General features: G+C 49.5%; 1 protein-coding gene across 1 annotated transcript; it reads left to right on the top strand.

The window, feature by feature from the left end:
* The first annotated feature begins 423 nt into the window (after positions 1–423).
* Positions 424–11111, top strand: DKC1 (dyskerin pseudouridine synthase 1). The gene is made up of 15 exons (XM_079726867.1): positions 424–454; positions 1098–1165; positions 1609–1695; positions 2898–2989; positions 3190–3374; positions 3974–4038; positions 4341–4467; positions 4696–4826; positions 5236–5379; positions 6913–7033; positions 7851–7969; positions 8589–8692; positions 9034–9097; positions 9846–9974; positions 10341–11111. The coding sequence occupies exons 1-15, from the start codon at positions 439–441 to the stop codon at positions 10404–10406; spliced, it is 1518 nt and encodes a 505-aa protein (XP_079582993.1). The 5' UTR covers positions 424–438; the 3' UTR covers positions 10407–11111.
* Positions 11112–11138: the final 27 nt, after the last annotated feature.

Consider the following 11138-nt stretch of genomic DNA (forward strand, 5'->3'; position numbering starts at 1 on the left):
ACTGATCTGACAGCCACCTTCAAGGGTCTGCGAGGAAGCAAGGAGCGCTCAGGCGGGTGCCCGTGTGCTCCCGTCCGGGTAAAATCTCAGCTAAGGAGAGTGCACCGCGGCCGGGCCACGCCCACAGGCTACGAGCCGCCCAGGCGAGCTGCGCAGGCTCTCCTAGACCTGGCCGCCGAAGGCGGGGAGAGGCTCAAGGCGCACGCGCGGACGCGCCAGCGCCCCGGCCGCGTCCGCCAATGAGAGTGTGCAGCCGTCCCGCGCGCACTTGGGGCTCTGCCCCGCGAGCCCGGCCCGGCCTCGCCCCGCCCCGCTTCACGACACGCACGGGGCGGCGCACAGGTGGGCGGGCCCTAGCGGCGCGGCCTGACGGCGGCGGGAGTCCGGTGTAGCTTCCTCGGCGCTGGCCCACGCGGCTCGCAGGCTCAGCGGGGCAACATGGCGGACGTGGAAGGTGAGGGTGGTTCTCTCGCGGGTGGCCGGGCGGGTTGCCGCGGGCCGGGGCCAGGTCCTCCGGCTGGGGGAGCCGGGGGTGGGGGGACAACTTCAAGGCCCGAGCTTTCCGCTAGCTCCAGCTGCCGGGCCTCCTGCCGACCTTGATCGCTTGGCCTTGGCTCCACGGGTGAGGGCGAGAGAGCGAGAGGCCCCCGCGGTGACGTGACGCCAGCCCGGGCCTCCCGCCGACGGTACAGTCCCCTCCGGGCCCGGGCCGCCGCCGCCAGCTCGGACGCCGCGGTCAGCGCCGCGCGATGAGGGGAAGCAAAGGGGCCAAGGGGCTCGGGCGTGCGCGGAGCGCTAAGTCGAAAAAAAGTTCTAGGGGCCACCAACCCTCGGGGACCATTGGGCGGTCGCTTACGGAACTTACGGGCCCGCGGGCAGAGCGCCGTGGGCGTTTCAACCCCGCTCGGCCACGTGGTGAGCCGGGATGGAGGGCGACACGTGCGGCTGCTGTGCACCCCGCACACTCGGCCTGACACGCGGCGGCTTCCCCTGTGATCCTAGACAAGCATCCATTTTCTACCTACCCTTGGTTTAAACTTCATTGTCTTTATTTTCGGGGAAAACTCCTAATTCTTGTGTGTGTGTGTTTTTTTAAGTACTTATTTTACCGAAGAAACATAAGAAGAAAAAGGAGCGGAAATCCTTACCAGAAGAAGATGTAGCAGTGAGTACGAATATGTTGTCCTTTGCTTTGACTGAAAAGAGAGGTTTCTTAGATGACAGATTACAGGAAAGAACTGTTTTTAAAGGCTTTGGAGGAATGGGCTGTAATTGAGTGGTCGTTGTGTAGAAAGTACACAACGCCCGCCAGCCTGGGTCTTTGCTGTCAGGCACACCCTGCTAAATGTTGCCACACCAACTGCTCTCCCTGAAATTCTCTTATCAGACCCACTATCCCTCTTTCTCTTAAAATTGCTGTGCCCGTCTTGGTGGCACTTCACTTACACTTCTCAGTTCTTTGTTCATTTCTTTTTCCTTTGGAGGTCCCAGGGAAAAGGCATAGACTACCTTACTTTTTATTTCAAAGGCATAGACTTCTGTGGTAGTAGTGGAACTGTTCAAAGTCAGGTGGGAAGTCTAACAGGCTGTGCTTCTGTCCTGTGGAAGGAAATACAACACGCTGAAGAATTTCTCATCAAACCTGAATCCAAAGTGGCTCAGTTGGACACATCTCAGTGGCCCCTGTTGCTAAAGGTATGTGTTTCGCATCAGGTCAACGCTTGGCTTTTACATTGTTTTTGAGTATTAAACAGTTGATTGAGAGTGCATCCTGGGCTTAGGAAATGCTAGATGAGGCCGCCTAAAACACTGTTCCTTGAGGTGTCTGAGATGAAGGACCAGGGTTTGTTTGGGTTTTTTTCCCCTTATTTCCAATGTACCCAACACTTGTAGAATACAGGTAATTTTCACAACAGTGTCACACTGCTATCACATTTTATAAACAATTCGTTCACAACTTCTGTACTTAGCCTCACCTTACAGACCTGTACTGGTTTGTGGAGTAGAACATGCTTGAGAGCATACGGCCAGTGCCTGGCGTGTTAACTTGCTCTCTAGAAGTTACTGGCTATCGTGTTGGGTTTTATCTAGGGTACTTCGGTAATGAGTTAAATTACAAGTTTCACAAATGACATAATGGGCGTCAGCTACGAGATTAGGAGGTAAATTTATTGAAAGACTCCTTGACAAACTGTTTGAATAAATCACTAAATATGAGGTAAAAGAGATTTGCATATAGAATTCAATACAGTTGAGTTTCTGCTTGGCCAGATGTGTCTGCCATTTAGACAGCATCTGGTTCTTTATTTTTACCTGCTGGTAAACCAGGTTGGCAATGTCCCTATTGTCATGGAACTTAAAATCTAGGGGTGGGAGATACAGTTTAAAAAATCATTGCTGCTTGTGGAAAGTACCAAGATGAAGCTAATGGGCTCCCATTGACAGGAGCTCTTTCAGGCTGGTGGTGGAGCCCTGGAAAGGAGAGTGAGAAGGGGCAGATGTGAGGAAAGTGGGATAGGAGCGCCTGGGGCAGGTGCAGGCTGGTCAGGTTTGTGGAGCCGTGTTGCCAGTCCCCCTCCATTTGGTCCCGGAGAAAATCAAAGCTAGTCCATATTTTACTCATAAGCCTGCACAGTGAAGCCCAATTTGTTCTGTAGTACCCCAAGAGGTCTTTCTGGAGGAGGGATCAAATTTGTCTTATTCTTACTCATATAGGTAATTTTTCCAGCATGTGGGGAGGCTTAGCAGTTTGTCACAGCACATAATGGAAATACAGGAGCAAGATCTAAAACAAGAACCTGAAGCGTCACCATATCATGGTTCATGGTGGTCCTGACTCTTGTTTTCCACATGTTAATGATTTATTGTTTGTTTTGTGTTGTATCATTGCTTTCTAGAACTTTGATAAGCTAAATGTAAGGACAACACATTATACGCCTCTTCCTTGTGGTTCAAATCCTCTGAAGAGGGAGATTGGGGACTATATCAGGTAAGTGTGTTGGGAACAGCACTGTTCAAACTTCTGTTCTTTTCACAATGACCCTTTCACGTCAGTTATTCACAGAGGTAGTGGTGGCATTGCCCTAAATATGATATCCTGTACCCATGGTAAACTCTTTTTTACTCTTCAGATTTAGTTTTCATTAGAGGACCAGAGCCGATGACACAGTAACTTCTTTCCCATTCTAGGACAGGTTTCATTAATCTTGACAAGCCTTCCAACCCCTCTTCCCATGAGGTGGTAGCCTGGATCCGGCGAATACTCCGGGTAGAGAAGACAGGACACAGTGGTACCCTGGATCCCAAGGTGACTGGTTGTTTAATAGTGTGCATTGAACGAGCCACTCGCTTGGTGAAATCCCAGCAGAGCGCAGGTACGTGGGAGAGGGAGGGAAGACAGGGCTACTTTGAGATTGGAAGGCTTTCTGTGTTTCCTTTCCTTTCTACACTTTGGCTCTCAGAAATGATTTCTTCATTAGTAAAATCATAAAACAAAAACAGAAAACAGAAGCAAGAGATATTCTTGGTGTGTATGTGCCTTCTGTCCTCAGCCAGACCCTGGTGGGGCTGCCTTGTTTGGAGTTCTAGGTACTTTTTATGCACACGTTGAGCCCAGCTCCAGGCCTGTCACTCCACGCTCCTCTAACCGCCCTGCTGCTTCTGCCTAAAGTGCCTCTCCTTCATTGGCATCGGGGAGAATTCTACTTGACCTTCTAAGGTGATCTCCAGGCAGGCTCTCCACGGGTGCTCCGACTGTCCCTGTCAGCACGTTGAAAGTTGAGCTCTCGATGAGATAGCGTCTTCATTCCTTTCCCACATCTGCACCATGAAATCTGTCTTAATGCAAATTTTACAGAAACAGGAGGTCAAACTGCCTGCTTTTTCTGGCTGTACAAAATGGGAGTGATATAAGCATATAGAAAATACAGAAAACTCAGTGGCCACACCTGACTACTCTTTTGTCATTTTACAGGCAAAGAGTATGTGGGAATTGTCCGGCTGCACAGTGCTATCGAAGGGGGGACTCAGCTTTCTAGGGTAAGTCTGTAACTGTAGGGAAGGCACCTGTTAGCAACTGGGGTCTCTGAGGCCCTCGCCCTTTGCAGGGGGTTGCCGTGGCCAACCTGCTCATGTCCCTTCTGAGGAGAGGCTTCTGCTCAGCACTGAGCCATCCCTGTGTAGTTGAAAGAATCAAAAATTGAAAGGCCCTTTTAGATCCTAAATGATTGAAAGAGACCTTTTGTGTTTCAAGTGTGCCCTTAAACTCCCCAAATCTGCCCTTTGATCTTATTTGAGAGTCCGTGCAGTGAATCTTTGTTTTGGTTTGTGCTTATTCTCAGGCCCTAGAGACGTTGACAGGTGCCTTATTCCAGCGACCCCCGCTCATCGCTGCAGTAAAGAGGCAGCTCCGAGTGCGGACCATCTACGAGAGCAGGATGATCGAGTACGACCCGGAAAGGAGGTTAGGTGGGTCCTTAGGCCTGTGAGGCGCTGAGCCCATGTAGAGCACACGTGCAAAGGAGTGAATTCTTGAGAATTAGTCTCTTAAAAGTAGATGCCTTTAGTATGTGGTGTAGTCGTGGCCTGTGTCTGTTGTCTCTAGTTTTGCTGGTGCAGATAGAGAATAACTCTGGGTTTCTCAACCAGTGATGTGTTTACTTGGGAAAATATGTACTACTTTTGCATGTGTCTTAGGAATCTTCTGGGTGAGTTGTGAGGCCGGCACTTACATTCGGACGCTGTGTGTACACCTTGGTTTGTTATTGGGAGTTGGTGGTCAGATGCAGGAACTCCGGCGGGTTCGTTCTGGAGTCATGAGTGAAAAGGTACGTCATTGCGGGGCTGAGAGTTTTAGAGCCGGCTGGTACTTAGGTCCTCCAGCCCTTGGAACTCCACCTGCTTCACATCCAAGAAAAGGCAGTTTCCAAAGTGTTGAGTTCAGTTCAGGGCAGCTTCCCTGTTCTGTTAATTAAACTTTGGGACATTGAAACACAGGCTGGCGGGGGTGACTGGATGGAAAGCATTACTCTATTCATTTACCTCCTAGCCTACAGGTACACCTGCTTAGATTTAATAGACCAACAGGTAAAGAGTTGACTCCGAAGAGACCGAAGACTAATGAGCTTGGACTAGCAGACGGGACGAAATTCATTCTGTGTTTGGAAGTGTGAGGTCCATTTACCTGTTGGGGATACAATGGCACTCGAGTAATTTTCATATGTGGCTATTTTCCAGGACCACATGGTGACGATGCACGATGTGCTGGATGCCCAGTGGCTGTATGACAACCACAAGGATGAGAGTTACCTGCGGCGAGTTGTTTACCCTTTGGAAAAGCTGTTGACGTCTCATAAACGGCTGGTCATGAAAGACAGTGCAGTAAGTTCTGTTTGGACAAAATGTGACCTCAAGAGATGAGATGTGGTCTGTGTCCTGAACACTTCATTCTATTTAAAGAGATGAAATTGGGCTTTGTGAACTTGTAACTATTATTTTCCTTTGGTTTATTTTCTGGTTTCGTAGATTGGACACTAGATTCATTTATTTGTTTTTTGTTAATGGAAACATTTATGATTAACCTTTTATTAAATCAAAAACAAATATAAATTAAAGTAGAAGTTTAATGCTAGGACTAATTTCATTTCGAAATAAGGCAAATACTTTAAAAGTAAGTAACTTCGTTCAGGAAATAGACTATCAGTGGTACATAAACTTTGCCCTCTCGTAAACTGGTAGTTCTGCATGTGCCTGAGACACCTTGGTTTATTTAAATTATTGCTAGAAAAGGTTGTTTTGATGGGGATAAAAGGTTGAGACTAGAGAGTTTCAGAGATACGATAAGTTAGTTCTCCATTAAAGGCTTTGTTTTTTTAAATAAATGCTAGTTTGAGGCCATAAAAGCTAAACGTCACAGAGATTATCAAGCTTTTTTTCTTAGTATACTTACTAGATAACCTTAGAGAGAGTAATCTTAATGATGAAAGGAAATCTGCAATTATTTGTGTTGCTTTGGGTTTCCTCTTTAGTAGTTATTTAAGGCTGAGTAGTCCAGAATTGTAAATAGCCTTATTTTTAATGGTATTATGGTCAGAGAATACAGCCTTCTATAAGTTAAGATGCTTTGTGGCCTAGTGCATAATCAATTATTGTTAAACAAGTAGCAATAAAAATTTTTTCTAACTTTTAAAGATATAAATTTTTGTATATATTTAATAATTTGAGCTTGCTCGTTCATATTCAGATCTTAAATTATATAGATGTTTGATGACTGTATAGATGTTATAGTTTGTAATAAAAGACAGAAAAACCAATGAGGCATACCAAAACATGCCCCTATAGTGACTGAAAAAACTTAATCACATAAAACAGAGCAAAATGTGATCCCCCGTTGTGCTGGGGTCAAACTGGTCGTTTCTGGGTGAATTTCAAGGGAAGGTGGAATATGGTGAGTGAAGACAAGGCGGGTTGGACGCATGGAGCGCTCTTGAACTCGGGGAGAGTTGGCCTTGGCAGTCTTGCTTGTGAGTTAACTTTAGGAACCTGTTATTACCCAGTTTTCCCAATAAATCTGATACACCTCCCAGCTCTGTCAGGGGTTTTCCCCTTAATGATTAGAGAAATAGAGAAGAGCAATTAAAGAAAACTGAGGCTGGGTTTTGGTTTAATCTGAAAGCAGCTCTAAGTGCTGTGGGAAGGAGTAGCTATTTACAGTCCCCGCTAACACTTCTGAGTCGACATGCGTGAAGCGCCTGGCCTGTGGTGGGTGGTTGCCGTGACCCTGAGTCCCTTCATAAACTAGATTGCGGCCAGTGGCTGTGGATGTCATTCATCCTCTGTCACAGGTGGGGGTGGGGCGGAGGGCGGTGGCTCTGCCTGGGGCCAGGGCACTCACCAGGGCCACCATCCCTGCAGGTGAACGCAATCTGCTATGGGGCGAAGATCATGCTCCCGGGCGTCCTCCGATACGAGGACGGGATTGAAGTCAATCAGGAGATTGTGGTCATCACCACCAAAGGGGAGGCCATCTGCATGGGTAAGAGCTGGAGGTGCCCTCGTCCCTCCTGCGCCATCACAGCCAGGCTCACTAAGAGGGGTTCCCCAAGGCCTGGCCCCTGGGGTTGATCTGATCACTGTGTTACTTGGGGTCTGTCGGGGTGGTCACAGCAAAGGGTCATGTCAGACACGCGGAGGCAGCAAGGAGGTAAGTGGGGTTTCCTCTTGCCCCGCCTGCTGCTGTTAGGAGCTGTGTCTCAGCGGTTTGGCTCTCTTCAGCTCTCCAGTGAAAAGAGGAAATCATCCATGAAGGGGGGGCGAATGGCTGTGGTAATTAAACAGCCTTCAGTCCACTCCTTGTCTGCTTGCAGCACTACCTTGTGAAAGTTTAGCTACTGTTGGATTGTCCCTGTGTGTGGCCTGAGCTCCAGGCACGACACACGTGTCTTTGGGGTTCCTTATTGAGCTGTCCCTTCCCCTCTGGCTGCTTGCTCACAGCTGAAAAGGAATCCTGATGACATGCTTTATTTCTTGTGCAAATTACACAGGTTAAACAAATAGCTCTGATTTACTTATTAAGAGGTCCCTTCTGAGGACCTAGGAAGCATTGATTTTTATGAGTGTGATTAGTGTCAGTATTTTTTGAACTCGATAAGTAACTTGATTTCACAGACTTTCTTCCCCTAATGGTGGATTTTCTCCATATGCAACCCTCAGCAAAGGAAACCTCAAGGCAGCAGAGCTTAAGAGTTTTAAATAGGTTTTTAAAAGTTGTATAAAACAGTGGCATTCGGGCTCATTGATTATGAAGTCTTTCCCCTTCAAATCATTCTTTTATCTCTTTCCAACGCCTGCAGCTATTGCATTAATGACCACGGCAGTGATCTCCACCTGTGACCATGGTATCGTAGCCAAGATCAAGAGAGTGATCATGGAGAGAGACACTTACCCTCGGAAGTGGGGTTTAGGTCCAAAAGTAAGTGGGACTGGGCGTGTGCCCTGCTGCCTTATTCTGTTTTGCCTTGTTGAATACTCGGGCAGCTCCCAGTGTGTGTCCACTGCCACGTCCTTGCCTTGTGCTGGCCTCTAGGGAGTCAATGGTAAGTAGAAATGGGCCTGTCTCAGACCTTAGAGATTTCAGTCTAAGGGGGACAGTAGATAGGCAATGCTGAAATTGCACAGTGGCGTGGTGAGGGCCTTATGAAGGGGTGTGGAGAGGTGCCTAACACGTCAGGAGTCCACGATGAAGGCTTTGGCCTGGTCGGGGAGTCAGGGTGAGGGATCTTGAGCCACGCCAGTGTGAGGTACGTAGTGTTAGATGTTGAGGTGAAGGGGGGAGGGAAGAGTCCAGGGCTGCTGGAATAGCATGTGCAAAGGCCCTGTGGTCAGAATGACACTGCAGAGGCTCCCACTGGTACATAAAGGTTTGCAACCTTTGATAAGTCCCATGTTTGCTCCTATTAGAGGGAGGGTGAGTTTGGAGCACTCTGCTGAGAACCCCCAAGGGGGCACCTTATTTGCTGTGTGTGTGTGGTCATGGTACCTGCTTTATGTGTCGACACTGTTCTAACGTTGAAACCCTGACGGTCCACCAGGCAAGTCAGAAGAGGCTGATGATCAAGCAGGGCCTTTTGGACAAGCACGGCAAGCCCACGGACAACACGCCTGCCACCTGGACACAGGAGTACGTGGACTACAGGTAAGGGCGGGATGTTTCCCAGCCGTGTGGTGGGCAGAGGGCACGCTGGCTGCAGTGCTATAGTGACCGCAGGGGAGGAGGGGAAGGCGGGGAGCCCAGACGTGGGAAAGGGGTGGATTTAGTTTGGGGGAAATGTGTAGGACCTGAGGGGACTGGCCTTGGGGCGTGTGGAGCAGCACGACGGACAGTTAACCCTTTCTAGTCTGGCTCGTGGCACTCCAGCAGGAGTCAGTCTGCGACAGCAAGTGGTGAGTTGTTCTGTCCAATGTCAGGATGTTGATGGTGGCCTTAGACTTGCCAGATCTGCTGGGAACAGCTCTCACCTGTTGCTCCTCTTTCAGCGATTCTGCCAGGAAAGACGTCAAAGCCCTCCAGGTAGTTCCCGAAGCAGTCAAAGCCCCAAAGGTGAGTGGCGTGCTCTGAGGGCTTCACCATGTTCTGTCCAGCCACACGTGCTGGCTCAGCGGGGTGGGCCTTCCTGCCCCCCTTGGGCTCTGCAGGCTCCAGTTCACGTTCCCTGTCGTGTCTGCTGGCAGGGGTGTGGGCTCAGCTGAGGCCACGACCCTGGAACAGAGTTGGGTCAAGGGGTGGCACAGGTGTGTTGAAGTAGAGGCTGTGACACTTGGGGCCAGACAAACCCCTCCGGACGGCACCAGCTCAGGGTTGCGACCGTCCGCGGGAAGCACGCTGTGGCTGCTCGGCTCGGGGGCCGGGGGCTGTTGGTGTTAGACTGCAGGGTGGCTTGTCTGTACCTCGGGTGGCACGGAGTGTCCTGAGAAGAGCTGCTTGTGCCCTGATTGGGGCCCGCGGGCGGGGATTCTGCACTTTGCCTGTCTTCTCTGAGGACTCGTGGAAGCGCCCCTGGAGGGCATGCGGTCCTGCCTTTGGCTTCAGTGAGGATGTGGCCTTTCTGGCACGGCCCTGCCTTTGGCTTCAGTGAGGATGTGGCCTTTCTGGCGCGGCGTTCCTGCTGTGCCCCTGGCTTCCTGGTCTTTGAATCCTTGGTAAACAAGGCCCTGTTGGTGTCTTTGAAAACTTCCTGTTGGATCCAATCAGCATCTTCTCTGCTGGCTCCTCCCTTTTTGACTTACTGAAACTTTCTCATCCGCATTTGCCCAGGATCTTAACATTTGATCAATTGTCTCCACCTTAGCGGAAGCGAGAGAGTGAAAGTGATGAAACCTCTCCAGTGGCTCCCCAGTTGGTCAAGAAGGAAAAGAAGAAGAAGAAAGACAAGAAGGCCAAAGCTGCTCTGGAGAGTGTGGACGAGCCGGGAGATGGGGTGTGTACAAACACGTCCAGGGCCCAGGGCTCCCTTTGTCCTTGAAGGGGAAGGAATTGCCTGCTGGTGCCGGCTTGGTTACTCGGGGAGCTGCCCTCTGGGAAGGACGGGGATGGGCCCAGCTTTTCATAGTAACGGCTCAGAGTTAGGGTTGTGTTGATGGTGGGTGGGGAGGGTGCATAGCTGGGGGATCTAAATGCTGGGGCGTCCGTGGAAAACGCAGGATTTGTGTTATGTGCAAAATTTGCGTATTGCAGGATATCCTTACGGATCCTGAAAAGGCTTAGTTGACTGTGTGGAACTTCCCTGATTTCCTTTGGGGAGAGTGGCGGTGCTTAACAGACGCTTGCTTTCTCTTTCCCCCAGGACAGTGACACCACCAAAAAGAAGAAGAAGAAGAAGAAAGTAAAAGTGGAGATCTTTTCTGAGTAGTGGACGCCACTTGAAGCACTGTGTCCAGGTGGGAGGAGGAATTAAAGCCTTATTGAGAAAACATAACTACTTTTGTTCTTGAGGGAATGAACCTGAGATCCTGGAAAGGGCGGAGAGTCCGGCGCGTTGGAGCAGCTGCTGCGACCTTGCTGATGGCCCCTGGCGCGGTCATCCCATCTTGTCCTGTTTTAAGGACACCGGTGAAGGAGGTGGGTTGGAGTGTCTCCCCTTCAGACCCGGCACTGCCCGGGGAGCATCCGCAGCTCTTTCCTGGGGGCCGTTTTCACATCATGGGCCTCTCCTAGTTTGCTTCCCCCTTCCCTCATCAAAAAAGTTTATAAAAATTAAAAGTCTACTCAGCAAAATGGTATAGGGCAAGTAAAAAAAATATAACTGAGTCATGTTATTGAGGGGTAATCATTTTTCCAGTGTCCTGTGAGGACTCTAGTGTCAGTCTCCTCTGTCACCCCGTATTTCCCTTCTAGATGGAGGCCTGGCCAAGGGCTCTGTCGTTCCATCTTGTGAGTTATTTCCAGTCACTTCTTCACTGCTTGTGTATATAGGCACCACTGCAGGCACCTAAATCCATCTGGCTGTGAGAGAATCCCCAGAAAACCATGTCTCCATTCTTTGTTTTAATGAATTAGTTTCATTGCTGGGAGAAGGCTGTAATTTTTACTTATTAAAGTTTACTTATGAAATTTTTGAAGTATTCCTGTTGGATTTTCTAAT

Source organism: Hyperoodon ampullatus, assembly GCF_949752795.1.
Source record: "Hyperoodon ampullatus genome assembly, chromosome: X".
In the NCBI taxonomy this organism is placed as follows: Eukaryota; Metazoa; Chordata; class Mammalia; order Artiodactyla; family Ziphiidae; genus Hyperoodon; species Hyperoodon ampullatus.

Excerpts from the sequence above, each read along its gene's own strand:
- DKC1 (XM_079726867.1), top strand. Across the intron at positions 2,990-3,189 it reads GAGATTGGGGACTATATCAG|GACAGGTTTCATTAATCTTG; the intron begins GTAAGTGTGTTG and ends TTCCCATTCTAG. Across the intron at positions 7,970-8,588 it reads AGTGGGGTTTAGGTCCAAAA|GCAAGTCAGAAGAGGCTGAT; the intron begins GTAAGTGGGACT and ends ACGGTCCACCAG.